The sequence below is a fragment of the Chrysemys picta genome, chromosome 3 (genome assembly GCF_011386835.1).
Source record: "Chrysemys picta bellii isolate R12L10 chromosome 3, ASM1138683v2, whole genome shotgun sequence".
In the NCBI taxonomy this organism is placed as follows: Eukaryota; Metazoa; Chordata; order Testudines; family Emydidae; genus Chrysemys; species Chrysemys picta.
The window spans coordinates 119,708,895-119,732,121 of NC_088793.1; the positions used below are offsets into that span (position 1 = coordinate 119,708,895).

General features: G+C 42.3%; 1 protein-coding gene across 8 annotated transcripts in view; it reads left to right on the forward strand.

Moving 5' to 3' along the window:
- Positions 1 to 22,902, forward strand: part of TULP4 (TUB like protein 4) — a 265,339-nt gene extending 242,437 nt beyond the window's left edge. For 5 of the 8 annotated variants that reach the window (XM_065588891.1, XM_065588895.1, XM_065588892.1 and 2 more), the window contains 5 exons: positions 1,329 to 1,473; positions 2,925 to 3,018; positions 6,172 to 6,315; positions 11,372 to 13,950; positions 16,056 to 22,902. In XM_065588891.1, the coding sequence (XP_065444963.1) occupies positions 1,329 to 1,473; positions 2,925 to 3,018; positions 6,172 to 6,315; positions 11,372 to 13,950; positions 16,056 to 16,172 (3,079 nt within the window). In that variant the 3' untranslated portion in view covers positions 16,173 to 22,902. Of the gene's footprint in view, positions 1 to 1,328; positions 1,474 to 2,924; positions 3,019 to 6,171; positions 6,316 to 8,415; positions 8,567 to 11,371; positions 13,951 to 16,055 lie in introns of those variants that run through there. The other 3 variants (XR_010599732.1, XR_010599733.1, XM_065588894.1) reach the window with 3 other exon arrangements.
- Positions 22,903 to 23,227: the final 325 nt, after the last annotated feature.

The window sequence follows — 23,227 nt, forward strand, 5'->3', positions numbered from 1 at the left end:
TCAGAAAAAATAGTCTAAGGCACAATCTGTGTCCAAGATAGCAAAGGAATAGTCTGTAGCTTCTCTAGTTCATTCTTTAGCCTGTTCTGTTCGCTCCCCAACACGCACTCAGATGCACACTCAATATTTAGATGGAAACTGTAAGGGGAGTGGAGTAGGGATCTGTTTTTGCTTAATAGAAAGTATTTTGGATCTGTAATGAAAGTGCTAAATGTAGAAAGATGTGTCGACTGAGTTGTCTTGTCCCAGTGACTGGAGGAAAAATTGTGAGTGTTTCATCATGAGCTTTCAAGCAGCTGTCAATTGTTGATAATTCATTCAGCAATATTGTCCATCCAGGCTTTGCAGGACGGGCAGAAAAAAAGTAAAGAAAATTACATCAAGTTCAACATTATTATTATTATTATTATTATTATTTGTATTGGAGTAGCACCCATGGGCCCCAGTCATGAATGAGCGCCCCATTATGATAGGTGCTGTGCAAACATTGCCCCCACTAGCCAGAATGAAGGGGCGTTCTACTCAAAGAAAAAAAAATTTTCCAGCTCTGTGTTACGTGGTATCTTAGGTACACATATATGCACACAACATAATTCTGTATTGTTCTTTTTGTTTTGCATTTCACCATTAAACAGGGCCTGACCCTGCAAGCCTGAGCCTTGTCCTCCAGTGCCATGTGCACAGGCAGAATCCTGGAGCCCTGTTGATATCAGTAAGGCTACCTGCATATCCAGGGTCTACCTGCATGCATTGTGTTATATTTGTTTCATTATTTTCTCCACTGATGGCCCTTCTCACCCCCTCAGACTCTCACTCTGGAACATAATTTACAATGTTTACGTACATGAGGGAGGCGTAAGTAATTTTTTTTAGGCTCAGAGGAGCACTGACCAAGTTTGTGAAATCTTGGTTTGCACTAGTGGTACAGGTGTCCAGTAGCCAAAGTATTCTCTTTATGTTCTCATGGACCTTGTCTAAAATCAGTGCAATCTAATAATATATTCTTATGCCTTTATGTGGAGTATAAATTGCATCATCTTAACCTCCCTTTTGCATCACTAATCAGATCTAAGGGAATCTGAGTCTAAGTCAGGGTAACAGAATCTAATTTATATCTCTTTACATATTACCTTTGAATTTTGCCCATAAGATTTAAGATTCTATCCATTAGACTAAGCAGACTTTGTGTAATCCTACCACTTTCTACTGTAGCTTACATCACCTAAAGAGAACATGCCAGTTTTCTTCACTGTACTTAGTGTATACAGAAATGTCAAGTATGTCCATCTGTGTGTGCCTGATAACTCTAATTATTGCTTTACGTGAAGAATTAATATAGATGCCCGCAAATCTCCAAAGTTGTCGCGAGCTGCTCAGGAGATATCAAGATCTCCAAGGTTACCAATAAGGAAACCTTCTATTGGTTCACCAAGCCTAACTCGACGAGAGTTTCCATTGGAAGATATCACTCAGGTATTGCATGACTGCATAATTACCAGACCTGTACCTAAATATATCTTCTCTTTCCAGAAACAACAGTTTATAATATATATCCAGTGGTGACCATTGAAAATCTGTCATTTAATGGAGTTACTACGCAATGGTATCTGAGATTCTAGTTATGTCTCTGTATTTATAATAGGAGACATTGGTGAAATCTCAGATAGCATTATGTGGTAATAGCTGGTAAATGATGAGGGTGCTCGCTCCATTGATTTCACAAGGGCTGCGATTTCACCCTGACTTTTTAAAAGGCAACCATTTATCTTAGGAATCCTTATATAACAGACTTTTAAATTCCAGTTGATATGTTCTTGGCTGTTGAATGGCCTATGTAGAATTATTTTCTAGTCCTTATTCAGTTCTTTGTGATTAGGTATTGGTATCATAATACCAATATAGTCACCAGCTTTGTTGTCAGTCTACAGAGACAAAGGAGTTCAATGGGTCAGGGGACAGAACCATCCTGTCCTCCACAATTGGTTCTGACAGGTGATGGTGGGAACACCATGTTGGGGAAGCAAGCACTTTTGCTGTTTGTGCTGTGCACAGTCCATGGGTAAATGAAACACTCCATGCCCCAGGACTGCTTAGCTCACCCATTTCACTAGCACTAAATTTATCTTTTTGTATTTCTTTATATATTTTCTGTATTTAAAATACGCAAATGGTAATGTTTGGTTTTTGAAATGTTCTGGATCACTTATAGCAGCAATAGAAAATAGGGCAGAAGTCCAGAGGGCATGATACTTACCCATCAATTAAAATGATAATATAATAATGATACTCACTGTGGTACAGTGCTTTGGGATCTCTGGAAAAATATGCTGTATAAATGCTTATTAATAATTCCTTTCTATTGTATTTATTCTTCACTAAGTGGTTCTTAAACATAAAATCCAATGAGAAAATTATATGCTATCTTGTGATTGTTTACTGCAAAGATATAGAAATGATACACTATGTTATTTTGTGGGAGAAGCAAGGATCAAAACTATGCCGGTCTTACTGGCCAGCTGCAGTGCTCTCCAGTTCTCCCTGCTGCTAAGTCTTCCACCAAGTTGTTTGAGTGGTTGCCATATATCTGATTCATGCGAGCTACTGTGATGGTGGCCAGATAGCAAAATGCGACAGTAGCAAAATACAGCCCTGAATGAAGGGGTGTACTTAGTGGATGGTTAGAGATGTTAGGCCACTGCAAAAAAGAGAATGAGATGCAATTGTCTTATACTTGAAATAGCTTTAGTGCTCTGAATATTCTCTCACAAGAAAGCAGACAGTAATATTTATAAGTGAGTTACGTGTAGATATTTCATTTAGTTTCTACAAAGCAGTGCTATATTATTTTTTGAAAACAAATATTTGCTTTTGCTAATTTTGTAGGAGCCAAATAAACTTTAAACCTTTTTTTTTTTTCTTTGCAGCACAACTACCTTGCTCAGGTCACGTCTAATATCTGGGGAACCAAATTTAAGATTGTGGGTTTGGCTGCTTTCCTACCAACTAACCTTGGTGCAGGTAAAACTGACCCCTCTTGATTTTTCCAACCTTGAGCTCTTGCTAACAAATAACAAACACACATTCCCTACAATTTTATTTAAAATGATGAAGAGGCTGCTTTAGTAATGCTGTTAATCTGAGTCAGATGGAAATTTTAGTGTAATTGCAATTTAAATCCCTAAATCCAACAACTCAGTCAAAAAAAAAATCCATTAAGATTAAGAATCAAACCAGAACCTGCCATTCTGACAGTTCGGTTATTTGAACTAGGATTGAAAGAATAATCTTTCCAGTTAGAAAGCTTCAGAAATCAGGGAGCTTCTAAGTTATTGTAAGGAAGTGCTATAATTAAAAAAAATTTTATTATTTTTTACAACTGTTCTAACAACTATTATACGTATCAAAATAACTTTAAAAAGATCTTACCTTACAGCAACTTTTCCAGAGCTTTTAATGGGGGAACTCAATTATTTGCACTGTCACACAGCTCTCTTGCTTAGACAGACAGCAGCAAAATGGTTGCCCTCACTGAAAGGAGCCTTATACACTTGGGGCCCTATTCTCCCACCCTTGTGTTGGGTAGGCCTTATCTCCAAGTGTGGTCCCTTTGATGTCAGTAGGAGCAGAGTAAGGTCCCATTCAGCATGATTAAGGGGTGGCAAAATTGGGGTGTGGGTGAAGATACTGAAGCAGTTATAGGAATTTCTAAAAACTCTTTTGAAAACCCCCTTTTTTAATTGTATATTCTTATTTAGTAGAGATGGGACCAGGCAACAATGCCCTGAATTTGGATCCAGATCAAAACTTCCCCATGGCCATTTGGAGTTTGGGTTTGGCCACATCTTTGTTACTTTGTATAAATCTTTCATAAGTAGCTTTTTAATGGGATGTCACTAATCTCTGGAGTTTTCATTGAATCTCTTGTTGAAAGTCTGAACAATGTGAATATTTAACCCTAAAGTGGATATTATTGCAGTTAGCTTTCAAATTTATTTAATAGAATAATAGAATATTAGGGTTGGAAGAGACCTCAGGAGGTCATATAGTCCAGGGGTGGCCAACCTGTGGCTGCGGAGCCACATGCGGCTCTTCAGAAGTTAATATGCGGCTCCTCATATAGGCACTGACTCCAGGGCTGGAGCTAGAGGCGCCAACTTTCCAATGTGCTGGGGGGTGCTCACTGCTCAACCCCTGGCTCTGCCATAGGCCCTGCCCCCACTCCACCCCTTCCTCCCCCTCCCCTGAGCCTGCCGTGCCCTCGTTCCCTCCCCCCTTCCCCCCAGCCTCCTGCATGCCACAAAACAGCTGATCAGGAGGTGTGGGGTAGGTGGGAGGAGTTGGGAGCAGGGGTGGAGAGCTGATGGGGGGCTGCTGATGTATTACTGTGGCTCTTGGGCAATGTACATTGGTAAATTCCAGCTCTTTCTCAGGCTCAGGTTGGCCACCCTTGATCTAGTCCAATCCCTTGCTCAAACCAGGACCAACACCAACTAAATTATCCCAGCCAAGGCTTTGTCAAGCCAGGCCTTAAAAACCTCTACGGATGGAGATTCCACCACCTCCCTCGGTAACCCATTCCAGTGCTTCACCACCCTCCTAGTGAAATAGTGTTTCCTAATATCCAACCTGGACCTCCCCCACTGCAACTTGAGACCATTGCTCCTTGTTCTGTCATCTGCCACCACTGAGAACAGCCGAGCTCCATCCTCTTTGGAATCTCCCTTCAGGTAGTTGAAGGCTGCTAGCAAATCCCCCCTCATTCTTCTCTTTTCCAGACTAAATAACCCCAGTTTCCTCAGCCTCTTCTCGTAAGTCATGTGCCCCAGCCCCCTAATGATTTTCGTTGCCCTCCGCTGGACTCTCTCCAATTTGTCCACATCCTTTCTGTAGTGGGGGGAACAAAACTGGATGCAATACTCCAGGTGTGGCCTCACCAATGTCGAATAGAGGGGAATAATCACTTCCTTCGATCTGCTGGCAATGCTCCTACTAATACAGCTCAATATGCCGTTGGCCTTCTTGGCAACAAGGGCACACTGCTGACTCGTATCCAGCTTCTTGTCCACTGTAATCTCCAGGTCCCTTTTTGCAGAACTGCAGTTTAGCCAGCAACTATTTGAAGAAGTATCTTTATTTAAAGCCCGCCCATCCTGAACTGGAGCCTTAAAGTAACTACTACTAGTTAATGCAGGGCTTGACTCTCCTGCCGGCACAAGAGAGGTGCAAATAGCACCACCCTGTACCAGTGGGGAAAATGTGCCCTTGAGGGGATTAACCTCCTCGGGAGGGCAAGAGTTTTTGGAGTTTATGCCAGAGGAGGGCAGCTTTACATTGCAGCCAGGCCTTCATCTCTTGTCATGGAAGAATTAATGAAATTACAAAATAGTACCTATCTAATTCAACCAGGTCTCAGTCCTGCACCCACTGAGTGTTGCTATTGATGTCAAAGGATGCAGGATCAGATTCCTAGGTACTAATGCCATGCTCATCACTGGGCTATGTTAAACAAGCTTCCTGAGTTCCTCTGCTTGGGATAGGAGCAATGTTAGTCCTGACTAAGGAGCGGTATTGTGTAACTGTACAGGATGATCCCTACATTTCTATATTATTATTTATATACAGCGCCATGCCCCCAAAAAGCTTACACAACAATATTTTTACAACCCCCATATTTGCAAGGATTGACCCTCACATTTTTACATAGTGAGATTTAGGGGGAAACAGGACAAAAAGTCCTTTAGGAGGTGATGTTAACAACCCTTTTCCTTCTCTCCTTGATCCAGTGAAAAATATTAACCGGTTCCAATGGCCTGTTGTACTGACATGTAGAAATTCAATATTTGTGTAGATCTAAACTCCTATAGAGGGGATAACTAAAGTCATGCTGCCTCTAGTTAAGGACGAGTAACTAAAAAAAACAATCCCAGAAAACTTCCATGTAGCAAGGATCAACCTCTGAAGTCCTGCTACTGTAATGTATTTCATGATTGTTTGGTTAAACACAAGTACATACATTTGTTTGTTAACCAAACGACATAAAATCAATTCCAGCCCTACTCTCTGCTTTAAAGTGATTTCTCTTGATTCTCTGTTCTGTTGAACTCTGGATCTTCTTTTAGCCTCTCTATCTAACAAGTATTTTTCCTGTTTCCCCCTCTCCCCCTTTCCAAGTGATTTATAAAACGAGCTTGCTGCATCTCCAGCCCAGACAGATGACTATTTATCTCCCTGAAGTGCGTAAGATTTCCATGGACTACATTAACCTGCCTGTCTTCAACCCCAATGTTTTCAGTGAAGATGAAGATGATTTACCAGGTGAGGTTGAATTCAATGTCTGCACCATTCCATGGGCTTGGCTAGTTTTGAGGACAGATTCTTTCACTCCCTGGCCCCACTCCTGTAAATAAACAAACAGAGCAAGTCCCCATTCTCTGCATTCCCTTTATGGAAAGGTCCTATAGAATTTCATAGGATTGAAACTAAAAGGGTTCTATAGACATTGCTTTCAAAAGCCTATAGAATTTATTAGAGAATTACATCCCTATGAAAGAATTCCATTGCTTAGTTTAAAGTGCAGCAGAAAGTTAAACATCCTCTATTAAATTCTACAGGAATTCTCCATAGAGTGAAGCCCTTTATATACCTCTGTGGGGAGCTAATATTGTAGAAGCCTCTCAGACCCATTCTTGTGATGTGACAGCAGCAGCACACAGCACTGCTGTGCAAGACACTTGGGTTTGAGAGCAGCTGAGATTCCCAGAGCAGCAAAGACTCTGCCCAATTGGGAAATGTGATATGCTCATTCAGTTTTTTATTTATAATTATGATTACAAGGATGGCAGGAATATTCATGTAGCCTCTTTTTAATGTTATAATCTGAGAGGATATTTACATGATCATCCTGCCCAGACATGAGAGATATAATGGGAGACCCCAGCAATGCAGGCAGAATTGAGGATGCAGACATGGCAAATGAAAGCGGGTGGAGGCACCAGGATCTCCTTCTATAAAATGAAGCCATGCAAATAAAGAGGCTGGCGCAGCAGCAAAACATTTAAATTACTTTGTTTGCATCATTCCTATAGTGTAGAGGGCAATGGGGAAATTCCTGTTCCAAAGTCATGTTTCAGGGGAATCCAAAATGTGGCTTCATGGAGACTCAAGTCTCTTTAAGGAGGAAGGTGTGAAAGAAAGTTGGAAAAGTTACAAACCAATAAGGGCTTGGTCTAAAGACCAATGGGAAAGGCTCCTGTTGCCTTTCCTGGGATTTTGGATTGGGCCCTAAAGCCCTGATCAGTTAAAGCACTTGACAATGTGTTTAACTTCAAGCATCAAAGTAGCCCCATGGACTTCAATGGGACTAATCAGATGCTTTAAGTGCTTTGCTGAATCACCAGGCCTTTGATGGTATTCAGCCAAGAACACTGAAGGAACAAAAGCACAAAGCTATGGAGACATGGAGGAGGGGATTTAGTATGTATTTGAATACAAATGCTGTTCTCAGCATTAGATATTTCCTAACATGGAGCTCGATCCAGCTGCCATGAACATCAATGGGAAGACCCCCATGGACTTCACTGAGAATTGGATGGATCCATAATGCCTATTCCTTTTATTTGAAAGGAGCTAAAAGACGTGCTGTGTGAGCCTCACCTCAGTTTTAGGGAGACTGGGGGAGAGTTAAGGAAAGTGCAGTGCAATATTTGAACAAGTATAACCTAATCTGATCAAACTACCATGAGATCTGATAGAACTCTTTAAAAGCGAATAAAAAAACATACTGTCCTGTTCTCCTCAGCAGTCTTCCTCTTCTTATCCACTTCTCTTTTCTGTCATATTTCTCCTGAAAATTCACTTCTGACCTAGCAAATAGAATTTAGGTAGATTTTCAAAAAGCTTCCCACAAGGTCTCTTATAAGAGACTATTAAGGAAAATAAATAGCCATCAGGTAATGAAGAATATCTTGTAGCTTACATAGTGCTTAAGCACTAGGAACTAAAGCTATAGTAAAACAGCTGCTCTTGGGCTGAAGAGCAGTCAATAGTGAGGTGCCCCAGGGGCAAGTTTAATATAACCACTAATGATTTTGAAAGGAAAATGAACAATGAATTGATTTAATTTGCATATTATGCAAAATATCAATTAGGAAAAAGCCATTGAGGAATGTGAGAAACTCCTGATTTAAACACTTTGGGATATCTGACAGCATGATGGCAAATGGAAATTTTACTTGGATGAATGTAAAGTACATATAAAGCTGTTCAAGCTAAAATAATAAAATAAAATAATAATCAAATCTCATGCTTCAGGTAATAGATTGATAACCTATGGACATCAGAAAAAATGTATGACAAGCCAAAAGTATATTTTGCACAGCTGGCCAGATATTTTATGGTTCTGTTTGTTTATTTTAGCTTTTTCCCTTCCTCTAAAACAACCTGGCAGAATTGCCCTGAAAATTTACCAGCCCAGCCACAAAAATCTACTCACCTACCCTTTGCCATGATGATTGATGTTGATGAAAAAGCTAATGCTATCAGAACAAAAGTTATCCTTGGTGAGTGGGTGAGTAGAATTTTGCACAGATATTCTAAAGAATCAGGTATTGGCCATGACTAGAGTATTCCAAACTAGATGGATCTATGGTTTGATTTGGTCCCATCTTTCCATGGGTATTATACATTCTAATAATCATGGAGACAAATGTAATAGATTTACATACAAATGTAAGTTCTAATTCACCAGTCATCCTTCATGTCCTTTATTTAAGAAGAATCATCAGGGAAGTTTGCAAGATTCTTGGGGCAATTACTATGCAACAATTATCCCTTGCTTATCATACTGTCCATTTAGGTCAGATATTGCTGGAAATCAAACCTGTGCTTGTACTTTGGTACAGAATTAATTGCATTGTAAAAAGGTGAAGTCTAACAAAGGGGAGAGTCTAATAAGGCTTCTGTGTTAATCCACATCACAGCGTGAGTTGACTCCCTTACTCACTGCACTGGTGATGAAACTAGTCTCTTAGCTTTTTCTTTCCCTCTCTGCCTTCATTTCCTTTTGTTGGTACCATGTGTTTCCTTTTAACTCTGCCACTTCTTTTCATTTTGACTCCTTTTCTTTCCCTTCTCACATCACTGTCCCAACCACTAATCCCCACCCTTCGCACTCCACTCTCATTCACTAATTCTGTCCCTGATCCAAAGATACCAACATTTTAGAAAAAAACGTTTCCAAGATAATCCTATGAAGATGAAAGGACTTTAGGGGCTCTAGGGGCAAGAATGTGTTTGGGTAGGAGGGTGTCAAGTTGAGGCTTGGTTGGGGGTACAGGAGGGGTTAAGAGGGAGACAGGAGGATATCTTGTGGTTTGGGATGGTCTGAGGGAAGCAGGAGGGCAGTCGATAGCTCATGGGGAGTTGCCAGAAATGAAAAGGAGGTACCCGATTTGGCTTCTGCCCTTTCCACTCCATTGAAACAATCCTGGCCAAGGTCACTAATCCTCATTTGTCGTTGTGATTTATCAGCTGCCCTCAGCACTGTAGAGCACTCTTTCTTCTCCCATCTATTTTTGTTCTTTTCTTGGCTTCTGTGAATTGGTGCTCTTTTGGTTCAATGGCTCCTCATCGCCTCAGTCTCTTGGTGTCCCTTATGACCTGGGCTCTCATTCACTCCCTTACTTTCAACAACCAACATATATGTGGGTGTTTTCCAACTCTACCCCTCTATCCCGAACCTCTCCCCATCTACCCAGTTTTGCATCACAAGCTACCAATAAGCACTTCCTCTAGGAGCAGCACCACTAGTTCCAAGCTCAGTCCTGAAATTCTTGGGCCACACCATACATTGGTGTAAATTGAAAGCAGTTGAGTGACAGCAGTTTACATCAGCTAAGAATATGGCCCTTTATTTTTCCTCCTGACCTCTTTGCACCTTCTCCTTTTTCAGTCTCCATTGACAACTTTATGATCTCTTCTGTCTCCTGTCCTCAAAATCTCAGTGTCCTTTTTGACTCTTCTTTCTCTTTCGCCTCACACTATAGTCAGTCTCTCGCTAATGATCTGATCCTGTTCCCATTGAAGTCAATGGGAACATTGCTGTTGATTTCAATGGGAGTTGGATCAAGACCCATGTCTTGTTGCTGCTTTCTAGTGAATATCACCAAAATCTATCCTTTCCTCACTATCTCCACTGCTAAACCCTCATTCACACCTGGGCCCTCTTTCACATTTGATGATTGTAACCTTCTCTTACACTTGACTTTTCACCTATCCCAGTTCCAGTCTATTCAAAATGTTGCTGCTAAAGTCATCTTCCCTCCCCCGTGCTCTGACCACATTACCCTATCCTTGAATTCTTTCATTGGCTTCCTGTCTGTTACGGCATCAAATCCAATACCTGGCAATCATAGTGACTGTAGCTGCACGTCTGTTTCATTTCCTTCATCCCACCCTTCCGCTCCCTATGAGCCTCCCATTTCTCTTGTGGTACTGTTGCCTTTGTCAACCTTCCCATGCTGTCCTATGCTCTTGCAATACTCTAACTTTTCTTGTCCATCTCTGTCTTCTCCTTCAAATGCCCCCTAAAAATCCACTATTTCCATAAATCATTGTCCTCACCAGTAATAGACTCAGCCTTCCCTTTCCTGAACAGTTGTTCTGTGTCTTGTCTACCTTAGATGACAAGTTTGCGCCTTCCTGTCTGTTGGGAAATTGCCACATAAATTTATGGTGCTGTACAAAGCCCTAACCCATCAAAACACTTTAACCAGTGTTTCTCAAACTGGGGTTGCCGCTTGTGTAGGGAAAGCCCCTGGCGGGCCGGGCCGCTTTGTTTACCTGCCCCGTCCGCAGGTCCGGCCGATCGCGGCTCCCACTGGCCGCGGTTCGCCGCTGCAGGCCAATGGGAGCTGCTGGAAGCGGCGCGGGCCGAGGGACATACTGGCCGCCGCTTCCAGCAGCTCCCATTGGCCTGCATCGGCGAACCGCGGCCAGTGGGAGCCGCGATCGGCCGGACCTGCGGACGGGGCAGGTAAACAAAGCGGCCCGGCCCGCCAGGGGCTTTCCCTACACAAGCGGCAACCCCAGTTTGAGAAACACTGACTTAAACCCACGTGTAGTCCCATTCATTGTCTTTAATCTGGGACTACTTCCTTGCCTAAAGTTATATGCATATTTAAGTGCTTTGCCAGATCAGGGCCAAAATGATTGTCATTAGTTGGAGTATGAATGATGGTGTATTATGGATTGCCAGTAGCACAGATAAAATAAAGTTATTTTGCAGCACATGAGGAGGGAATCTAATAATCTCCTATTTTCCTTTTTTATTATAACAGTCTCTAAACTGTGTTTATTTTGATTCTTATTGCAGTAACTGGAGCATCTGGAGTCCCTGAGAACAACCCCCCCTGCACCGTCAATATCCCTATTGCTCCTATTCACAGCTCAGCGCAAGCTATGTCACCGACTCAGAGCATAGGACTGGTCCAGTCCTTGTTGGCCAATCAGAACGTGCAGTTGGATGTCTTGACCAATCAGACGACAGCAGTGGGGACAGCAGAGCACGGGGGTGATAGCGCAGTGCAGTACCCAGTCTCAAGCAGGTACTCCAATCCAGGACAGGTGATTTTTGGAGGAGTGGAAATGGGGCGCATCATCCAGGCACCGCCTCAGTTATCTCTGCAACCGCAGGGTGCAATACAGATGGCGATAATGGATCACAGAGATGGAGACAGAGACCACGAACATCACCAAAAAGCAAAAACTTTACGGCCAGTGCAGCAGCTGGCAGAAGGGGACGCTGTTGTCTTCAGCACTGCACAAGAAATACAACTGAACAAAATGAACCCGCCGCCTCCTTACCCTGGAACCATACCAGCCGCTCCCACTGCACCACCACCTCCCCCGCCTGTCCCGCCCCAGCCACCTATGGATCTCTGTCTGAAAAAGGGAGACTTTTCTCTTTATCCAGCAGGACATTATCAGACCCCTCTTGGCTACGAGCGAATAACGACCTTTGATAGCAGTGGGAATGTTGAAGAAGTATGCCGGCCTCGAACGAGGATGCTGAATACTTATACCCTGCCGGGTCCCGGCAGCTCTGCCACTTTAAGGATTACAGCAACAGAGAAGAAAATCCAGCAGCCCTGTTCCAGTGCTACCCTGAACAGGCTGACAGTTCCTCGTTATTCTATACCGACTGGGGATCCACCACCTTACCCAGAAATTGCCAGCCAGCTGTCACAGGGCCGTAGCATCACACAGAGGCTGGACAGTAGTATTATCCATGCTACTCTGCGGAGGAACAGCAGAGAGGCAGCTCTGAAAATGGCTCAGTTGGTCGACAGCCAAAGAGCCACTTTACAACATCCATCAAAACCTAAGAGCAATGTTGTGACAGCACAGTACCAGCAGAGGGCACCGACAGCTTTATACACCTGTAGTCAATGCAGCAGCAGCAGTAACAGCAACACGAGTAGCAGCGGTGGTGGGAACATCAGTAATGCCAATGCTAGTAACAGCACTTCCAGTATTAGCAGTATGAGGCCTGACGTAACCATTGGGAGCAGTTCCCAACACAGTTCTGTCATTGCTCACTCAGTCAGTACTTCGCCCTTGGCCTCCCAGTCCTCATACAATTTGCTGAGCCCACCCGATAACTCTCGTGATCGGACAGATTATATCAACTCTGCCTTCACAGAGGATGAGGCACTTTCTCAGCACTGTCCAGTGGAGAAATCGATAAGGCACATGCCTGTAGCCTTGACAGAGGCTGCCATTGGTGTGAAGCGGCCACCCCCGTACCAGTGGGACCCTATGGTGAGTGAGGAGATATGGGTTCCTCAGGAAAGGACAGCTCAAAATTCAGTGCCCAACCCTCTCAAACCTACTCCTCTAATTGGTCAAGCTCAGCATCTTGATATGTCTCGAGTGCCATTTGTTTCCCCCAAATCTCCCACCAGTCCCACTGCCACTTTCCAGATGAGTTATGGGGTTGGAGTACCTTATCCAGGAAGCTACAGTGCCCCTCCTCTCCAGGGAATGCAGGCCCCCTGTTCCCCCAAAGAAGCTCTGGCCCCAACACAGTTTGCACAACAAGAGCCAACTGTAGTACTTCAGCCAGGTTATCCGTCTAACCTCTCCTATTGCCCTTTGCCACCCATGTATCCAGGAAGTAGCACTTGCTCTAGTTTACAGCTGCCACCAATAGCCTTGCACCCATGGAATTCCTACAGTGCATGCCCGCCTGTACAGAATTCCCAAGGCACTTTGCCCCCCAAGCCACTTCTAGTGGTGGAGAAGCCAGTTATGTCTCCGCCGCCAGCAGAGCTTCAGGGTCACGTGGGCACAGAAGTAATGGTGGAGACAGCAGACACCTTCCAGGAGGTTCTCTCCCTCACAGAAAGTCCCATTCCTCAACGGACAGACAAGTTTGGGAAGAAGAACCGGAAGCGCCTGGATAGTCGAGCTGAGGAAGGAAATGTGCAGGCTATCACAGAGGGCAAGGTCAAAAAGGAGGCAAGGACACTGACTGACTTCAACTCCCTAATATCCAGCCCTAGGCTAGGAAGGGAGAAAAAGAAAGTCAAGAGCCAGAAAGACCAGCTGAAGTCAAAGAAGCTGAACAAGACGAATGAGTTTCAGGACAGTTCAGAGAGTGAGCCAGAGCTTTTTATCAGTGGGGATGAACTGATGAACCAGAGCCAAGGCAGCAAAAAGGGATGGAAAACCAAAAGGAATTTGAGGACAGCCAGTGAGCTGGATGAGTTCAAGTGCCGGAAGGCTAACGAAAAGGAGGATGGGAGGCTGGGAAGCCAGGGCTTTGTGTATGTGATGGCCAACAAGCAGCCCTTGTGGAACGAGGCAACACAAGTGTATCAGCTGGACTTTGGAGGACGGGTGACCCAGGAGTCTGCAAAAAACTTTCAGATTGAGCTGGAAGGACGACAGGTAGGATGGCAGGAGCAATTGCAGTGACAAGCTTCCCGGGGGGAAAGATACTCTATTCTGCTCCCTTATCTCAGAGAGGGGGTGCTGCACTGTGCTTCTAACTTACACAAATCTTCCTGCGCTTCTATAAAGAGCTTCTGAGTTCTGCTGGTAGCTCTGTGATCAGCAGTTTTTAAGAATGAGGTTCAGTGTTTACGTATATATAATGAAAGCATGTTGATAGCCTTTTCCTGTCAGACCTGGGGACAGGCCCTCTTTTAATCTCACTACTTATCACTTCTAAAGAAATGTACTTTTAGTAACAGTCTTAACTTGCAGCATTACAGGGAAAAATCCAATAATTTTGCTCTTAATACTGCAAACTCCAATTGCAGCTCAAGTTAGAAATTGCTCATGATAGCTGGTTTGATATCGTTAGTGAATCCCAGTATACACTCACTTTCTCTCTCTCTGTCTCTCTCACACTCTCCAAATACATAAGGAAGCAGAGATAGAGATGTGGGCAAGCAACCAGTCTCCCTCCAAACCCCAAATCACTCCCAATGAAGGGTGAACAATAGCACCTGAGAGGAGGCTAGCTGGTTCTTCTTTCCAGAGGAGCAGAAGCAGTGGCCCTCCCATTGGAGTAGAAGGATCATGTGCAGCTCATGAAGAGGAGGTCTTTAGATATTTCAGAAAACTGAAATCAGAAGAATGAGGTTCTCTCAGTTTGTCCGAGTGAGACATTAATACACCAAAACCAGACCCCAGTGGGCTGCTGACAGTCTAGTATAGTGGCTAAGGCATTGGACTGGAACTCAAGGGAGCTGGGTGCAGTTCCTGGCTTTATCACAGTCTTGCCTGTGTGACCTTCAGTCAGTCACTTTGTCTCTCTGCATCTCAGTTTCGTATTTGTAAAATGGGAATAGTACTTGCCTCCCTCCCAGGGTGTTCAGAGGATAAAATATGTTAATGACTGTGAGGGGTTCGAATACTGCAGTGATGAGGGACATAAAAATACCAAGATAGATTGTCAGTATAAACCCATGGAAATGTTACTTTGCTTACCTATCTTGACCACTGATACTGTCCAAAAAACAGATGGCTAACAACTTCAGGACAAATACGAAAGCAGTGACATTGGTTTCCGCCCAATATGATATATGCCAGTTTCTCTTTCAGCTTGTACTGCCCTTGTCTTGGAGGCTGGGGTCCAGATTTATAGATCCATAGATGTTAAGGCCCAAAAGGGATCATTATGATCATCAGAGAGAGACAGCAAAGAAATAAGCGTGAGTGTCAGGTAAGGGGTGTGACCTTTGGCAGGTCTGCACACCACCACCAGAGATTACAGAGGCTTCTTCATACTGCTCAGGAACTGTGCTGGGGGAAAGGATGGAGAGTGGTGAGCTACAGGGAGATGTGAGCAGGCTGGAGTGATGCAAATTGTCCCCCTTCTGGTCATATAAAAATTAATACAAAAAATAAAATCTTTCCCTCGGAGCTCCCAGCCTATCATTTCCTTGGTGTGCTGTGGCCACATGGAAGCCCTGGTAGCAGTTCCCCAGGAATTTGGAGGGCCCCCAGAGGTGGTGTAGAGTCAAAGGGCCTCTGTGCAGATGGCCCTGACCTTAAGGGACCCACGTGGGTCAGAGGAGTTCTGCCAGGTTTGGGGCAGGGCCTGCTGTGGCTTTCTCCTGGGAGCAAACAGCCTTCCTGATAGGGTGATGCAGTGGGATCTCTCTCTGAGGATCCCCTGTGAAGATCCTCCTCTAATTTTTCTGAAGGAGCAGATGATATGGACCTTAGTCCTGACCCAGCATCAATGATTTCAGTGGAGTTAAGTCCACTTACACCAATGCTGAATCTGACCCTGGGTCTTTTAAGGCTGTGTATTTCCTTGACAGAGTAGATTTCTATGGGCCAGATTGTGACGTCCTCACTCATACTTGGTAGTACTTTGTTCTGCGACTGGCCCCATTGATTTTGTATGGAGTAAGGTACTATTCAGTGTGAATAAGGGTATCACAGTTTTGCTTTTTTCCTTGTTACTTCTTGGTCTCTCCCTTCTATTGACCTCTCGTTCCTTATTTTTTTCCTCCCCTTCACCTTCCACCCTTCCCCAGGTAATGCAGTTTGGAAGGATTGACGGCAATGCTTACATTTTGGACTTTCAATATCCGTTTTCTGCAGTGCAGGCCTTTGCAGTTGCTCTGGCTAACGTGACTCAACGCCTCAAATGAAAAGAGCAGAGACTGGAGAGAGAAAAACCTTCTCCTAATGTCCGAACTGGAAAATGTCAGGGCGGCCTGTTTTAGGTGCACAAAGGCGCCGGGGAGTGAAGAAGGCAGTAAAACTGGAAAAATCTCTTGGTGCCCAAAAGAGGGCATTAACTTTAGTCATAATTGGGGTGGGGGAGCTGTTTGTTTGGATTGTTTGTTTGTTTGTTTTTTTAACATCGTGCTGGGGTTTCAGAAAGAGCACCGGGAGAGAGCCATTCAGTGTTATATTGGGAAATGTGGCTTTTGGCTTGTTGTGGTGGTTCTGCTGTGTTTGCTGCAGTAGCTGACGTAAGCTCGTAGGGGGATTAAAAAAGACTGCTCTCTTTGATAGACTGCCTTATATCATGCTCTTCTTTTTAAAACAGGGAACATAACCTTTTTTCTGGTCCAGTTTGTACTACTACATCAGTGATAGCAGGAAAAAAAAAAAAGCTATAATACTTGAAGACACATGTTTCTTCTCTGATCATAGCTGAGCACTGCAGGTACCAAGGAGGTTTATGAAGGTCAATATTTAATTTATAAATATTGATGTATTATTCAGAAGAGAAACAAAACTTACCATTGGATGGTTTCAAAACACATTTCATCAACGAAGTTGGTGTCTGCTTTTTTTCTGTGCTGTTCCTTGGGATAAATGTGGTTCACTAGATGATGGAGAACAGAAGCGGGAGGAGTTGTGAGAGTTGCATATGTACATGTATAGGTAAGCAGTATTCTTTGATTTGTACTACATGTGTGTAGTACATAATGCAGCCTGGTGTAGCACATGGGCAATGGTTACACCTCTTCACTAAAAGATGTTTACATGTTAAGAACAGAATTGTTAAAATAAATAAAATGGGTCCAGTGAGTAAAATTCTTCTAAATCTATGGTGAATCAGAGCATTGCATTAATTGGGAAAGAGAAAGGCATGTGGTGACAGTAGGAGATTTCTCATCACCGCTGGTTGGAGAAAAGGAAGGAAATACTGGAGAGTACCGCCCCTTTAACCCACCTCCTATTTGAGTACAGCATTATAGGCTGTCGTTTGAATGGTTAACAGTCAAAAAAAAGAATGGGAAGCCAAAATGTATATAGCTGGTTATGGCTTTTTAATCAACTATATACAGGAACAAGACTGTTTCTAACTGCAAATCTGTCTTATATAAGTGAAAGCCTGTGTTAGGTGTTTCAATGGGTAGAGAGAGATTCTGTTATTGCTCTAGTGCTCTCTCTCTTACACATGCACACATATTTCTCTGTTGAATACAGTTTGATTTGGAAATGCTTCCCCAGCAACACATGAAAACCCTGATCGTTCATTAAATTAAATTCACAGTAGGTTGCAAAATGTAACTGTCGATTTCCTTTAAAAATACTCTTTCAAATCAGGACACATTTAGAAAGATGGGGTGGTGGCTGGTTTATCTCGGTCTGCAAACCTCAGTTTTACTCCTTACCAGGAAACCCTTCATAACTTTGTTTAAAACACAAACCATACACCAAGAGAGTAAAATATATCACTGTGATTGTTTGAAATGTCTGTAAAGGTAGGCTAGACTAAGTAGGCTTGATTCATTGCCGGGAACCCATCAGGGGCACAGGACCCCCAGTGGAGGAAGGGATGCAGCAGCTCCCTGGCTCCAACCTCCACTGGGGACTCTGAAGCCAGACAACACAGGGTAGGTAATGCTGGCCAGAGACAGGTTTTGACAAGGATATGTAGGGATGTGCTGATTCAGATGATCTCCTGGGCAACCTCCACCAGTGTGACCCCAGAAAGACCCACCTGCAAGATAATACTGTCCTTCTGTTATGGAGCCCCTGAGGAGATGGTGGTATAATCCCTGTATCATCTTGGGGCTCAGCAGTCTCTGCTTGCACATGGGAGTGGATCAAGCCCAATATTTCCCTTGGCATTAACTCTTCTATTTGCTTTTATGTATTCACTTTTGTTGAAACTCCATCAATTAGGTGTATATCTTTCTGTTACAGAGGAACCCCACCTCCACAGTTATTTAGTAGCTGATTTTAGTGACAGCTTCTGGCGTGTGTGTGGAGGAGGAAGTAGACCGAGATCAAATGGGCTTGGTCCTGCTGACTTTGAAATCAGTGGGAGTTTGCCATTGACTTCAGTGGGAGTGAGATTGGTCCCCAAGTCAGTGCAGAATTACATGCTGTTTAGGAAACAGGCTTATTTCTTACTCACACAATTTCAGTGGTACTACCCATATGAGTGAGGATTGCGGGGCTTGACCCAATAGTGCTCCTGAAGATATCCTAATAGCTCTAATTAATCCCATAAGCAAGTCATAAGCAGTATTGGAATATTGAGACGTGTGCACTGAACATGTTGAGGCCAAAAGCACATTGATTCATTTCTTCTTTTAGGAAGACAGGTGTTCTGTTGCTTTGGAGAAATAATCCTCTTAAAGAGACATTGTCAACTAGTTTTAGGCCAAGAATGCAGATTTAATGGAATTAAGTATGTTTGCACATGTGTGCTCAACATACCTCATCCAAACAGAACTGTTTTCATACTGCTGTTTTCTTTAACTTTCCAGGCAAAGATTTGTTGTCTTTTTTTTTTTTTTTTTTTAACATTCCCCTGCAGTGTTATGAACCAAATTAACAGCAGAAATGTGCAAATGCAGGAAAACCAGAAAGCAAAAGTGGTGAAAACTTAAGTGAAACCTGCCAGTTTAGTTTTATTATCCAGGGTCCATTGGTATTTGGTTCTGGTAGCACACACACAGTGTCTTGGAGCTTTCCAGACATAGAAGAAGAACTTGTTCCCACCTCACGGAAGCACAAAAACAAACAACACAAATGGTGAAAATGGTGATTTCTACCTTTCTTTCTGTTTTTATGTTATAAGGTGAAGAGTTTTTCTTCTGTAAGTATGTTGACAGTGTCCCTTTAAGGCAAGTTTAATGGCATAAAAACTACCTACGGTTAGGGACAGATTTTGCCCTCAATTAAGTATACACCATTCCTGCTGAAGTCAATTGAGTTGTATATATGTATCTGAGCGTACAATTGGGTCCTAAATTATGAAGACAGCAGGTCACAATAGTTATTCTCTTTTCTTTTCTTTTTTTCTTTGTATGTTGAGAGAAAATTTAAGAAACAACTTTAAAAGCCCTCCAAACTAATACTTCCACTAGGATGATTTTAATCATGAAGATTGCTGTTGCATTCAAGCCAAAACACTAATTTTACATTTTATATTTAAGTGTTGCAACCTAGTTTTTGTGTAGACAATTGTAAGTTCTTCTAGGAAGAAAATAGCAACATGTTCTGAATTACCTAATTCTTTTATACATACAATAGTTTCCAGTAGTTCAATATGGTTTTCAAAAGCTTTTGTTTTTAGTTGTGCAATAATTGTTAAGCCAAAGGGCTTACGTTTTGTTTTTTGAGGGGTTGCGTTATTTTTTAAAGATAATTTAATGCAAATTTCCTGTTAATGTCTGAGTCAAATTATTTATCTTGCTTAATGTAATAAGTGATTTAGGGATTATTTTATTACTATGTACCAGTGAGTTATACACACTTTCTTATTTATATGAAAAGAGGATCTTTGTAATTAATTGTTTGCTAGCAATATGTTTTGCTGCAAGAAATTGTTTAAGAATGTGTATAGGACAACTTTTTTTGCTGGACATTATTCAACATTTTATAATGTAGGGAAGAATCTTGTTTATCAGGCAGATGGAAAAAGTGGATATGCTATTGGGGATTCTGTAGACTACATACAGTGTAGATTTTTTGGGGGGACCTGCAGAAATCTTTCCTCTATACTGTGTATTTTCCCATTGTGTTTTAACTGGCTTTTCAGTCACGGAGATGGTTTAAAAAACACACATCATGATTTGCTTTATCTTTTCTTAGTGCTAGCCTTGGTTTTGGGGTACAAAATAGAGGAGGGTTCATGTATAAAATAAGTATTTTATATATGGCTCACTTTGGGTGACATTCATCTCTGTGCAGAGGGCTAGTACACAGCCTGTGCATCACTGAAATCCTAGTTAAGGGGCCAGATTGCCTGTTGTGGTCAAGCTCTGCTCCTGTTACAGCTCCTTGAGGCTAATCTGAGCTGACCCCAGCCCTGGGAATGCTTAGAGTAACTGAGAAGCTTTAATTGGCCCTACAGTGGAGGATAGGCAGAGCGGAGCACCTTTACACCAGCAGTGACTTCCCCTATGCCAGGGGATTTCCCTGCTGACCTATTTGCAGCCAGAATCCATCCCCATTGCACTGCCTGAGTGGCACAAAGGGGCCAGATTTCATTTGACAATTTGGCTCTAGCCCTCAAAATGTGGTGTAAGTGGGTCCAAAAAATAATACACAGACCTTGTTGGCCCTCTGCAGAAGAGTGAATTTCATCCTGAGAACCCCTGGTACTATTCAGCAGTAGTACTATGGTTCTAGAATAGCAGAAATAAATAGGGGAGGGAGATGAAAGTAGCATAAAGGAAAATTATTGGGTCAAGTTAATAGGTTTACATTCATTCCCAGAGCAGGCAATGGCAATTTCCATATGCAGTCAGAATGATTGTGCGTATTAGGAGCTGTACAGTAAATTTGAACTAGGGGCCACCTCAAATAGGTAAACTCCATCTTAACCAACCTCTTTGAAGTATCCCCAAGGTTTACAGTCCACTTCTGTTCCATGTTTCAATGAAGATTCACTGCCACTATGAGGCAATCAGACTTTGCTTGTGCTTTGAGTTGTTGCTTCAGATAATTTGAGTACAGTTATTTCTGAAGTCTGTTTTTTGTGGCTATGTTACATCTGGTTGCCCAATGAGCACTTAGCAACTGTGTAAATCTTCATCTGAAAGGGTGAACATGGTGGAGGAGGAGCAGCTTTGACAAAAAAGAGAGAAAAATTTGGCTTTTACTAGCTTGAAAGATGGTGTTTGCCAGAGCAGTAGTTAGTTGCACTATAATAAAAGCAGCTATTTCTGCAGGGCACAAACTACTCTACACTGGCACCTAGTGCTAGGTTGCCAACACAGAGTCCTATTGACTTCAGTACAATCCTGTATGGGCACAAGGGTCTTCACGCATGAATCCTTCTCCGGGATCAGGACTTAAGGCTGTTGCTACATGTATCACACTGGAGTGAATTAAGCTATTTTACCATCTCCCAGGAATGGTCTCAAAGGGGAATCGTTTTAAGATTACATTTTTTCCAAGTGTGCACAAATATACAATCACACATACAAACTTTAAGGATTAAAAAATCCAACTCAGCACTGAGCATTGTATGTTGAGAAAGAAGTTTTAGGAAAGAATTGCTTTGGGGTTTTGATTGTTTTGGGCTGTATCTGTGGAAATAGGAAAATATAGCAAGAGCAGTTAAAGTAAGAGGACAAAGGAGGAGTCCCTGAAGTAATTTTTGTTATTAAAATTATAAAGCAACAACTCTAGGCCCATAATTCCGCAAATGTGTCCATGCAGGCAGCCTCCTGCACCATACAGATTGACTTGAATTGGGCTCTGCAAGGGTCTCTCCACACAGATACAATTGAACAGTTGGGACTATAATGACTTTGTGGGATGAAAGACAACCCCAAACCACTTCTCTCTCCAAAATGTGCACAGAAAAATTGGATTCATAATGGTAGACGGATGTAAAGGCTCTGTAAATGTTCCTAATTGTTCCCCTCCAATTTACACTAACTCCAAATTTAAAAATAAAATCTGATACAGGAGTTTTGGATAGTGACAAAGCTGTCTGTCTATCTGAATGTTTACCTTGTTGGCCAGATAACTGATTGTGAAAAGATGGCCAGATTAACATTGGTTCAAATAATAGTGTTAAGATTAAAAATAATAATAAAAAACATTTTCGTATAATGTTAACCGATGATTGCGTTTTCAGTATTTCATCAAAATAGTGCTCAGTATAGTTCCCATCAATCTGTTATTTCTGGTTCCTTGTTGATAGGACATGTAATTTTCCTTTCTTTTCTTTTGTTAGCTTGGTCTATGTTTTGCCTTTTGCTTCCTATTCTTTTTTTCTTACTGCGTTTTTCTCTTTGATTTGTGGGTATGTATGTGTGTGTTGGGGGGGGGGATGGTGTTTAAGATCTCGTTTTTTTGTAGATACAAAATATGTAGTGTTGTTGAATCGCATGGGGATGCATTTGATTGAAAAAGGCACGGTAGTATTTCCTGAAAAAGGTATTTTTTTGCATTTGTTTATAAATGCATTATTTTGGTACTGTAACTTTGGACATTTTTTCTGAAGCTATTACTACTGTTTTTGGCTTTGTTTTTTTTTAAACAAGTGTGCAGTCATGCGGGTGCCGAGATCCCTAGCCAAATGACCCAGCATGTTCTTTTCAAGCCTTCTGGGAAATTGGTACACTGCTGCGTACTATTACATAGGTACACTATTTTAAAATCATCTTTCTGGAAATGTTGAGGTTTTTTTAAATATGACATTCAGAACCAGGTTTTCATTGTAATTATAGACTTACCCTGATCTGGCTCTCCTTTTATGTATCTTGTGTAATAGAGTGTAAGGGTGGTACCTAGAAAGCATTAATGGTTTCCCTTTAATAATGTGGTTTGTCCAAATTCTTTACTGTCTACATGATTGAGAGATGGACTGATAGCCCTATTTTTCCTTGATGATTTGGAGTTGTAAGAGTTGTCCAGCTGTTGCTTAATAAAATTTTGCAGACTAGAAAATCTATGACTCGTTTGTTGTATCTTGCTTCTTGTTGAACATCCCGAATGCTTTTAAAACAGGAGACTAGTCTTAATCAGAAATACACTAATATTCCAGAGCCAGCTTTCTTATAATTTGCTCTCCTGAACAACTACATCTCTAGACTGGGATTTCCCGGCTCATTCTGAGACCCGCCCATCATACCTGCTGTCATTCATGTAGGAAAATGAAAGACAAAGAGTTTTTACAATAATGTTCTACTGTGCTCGGATATTAGGCAGTTGGCTCTTAATTGAAGGAAATTACATACGGGATTTATGTTATTTTTCTTATTGCCACTTATAT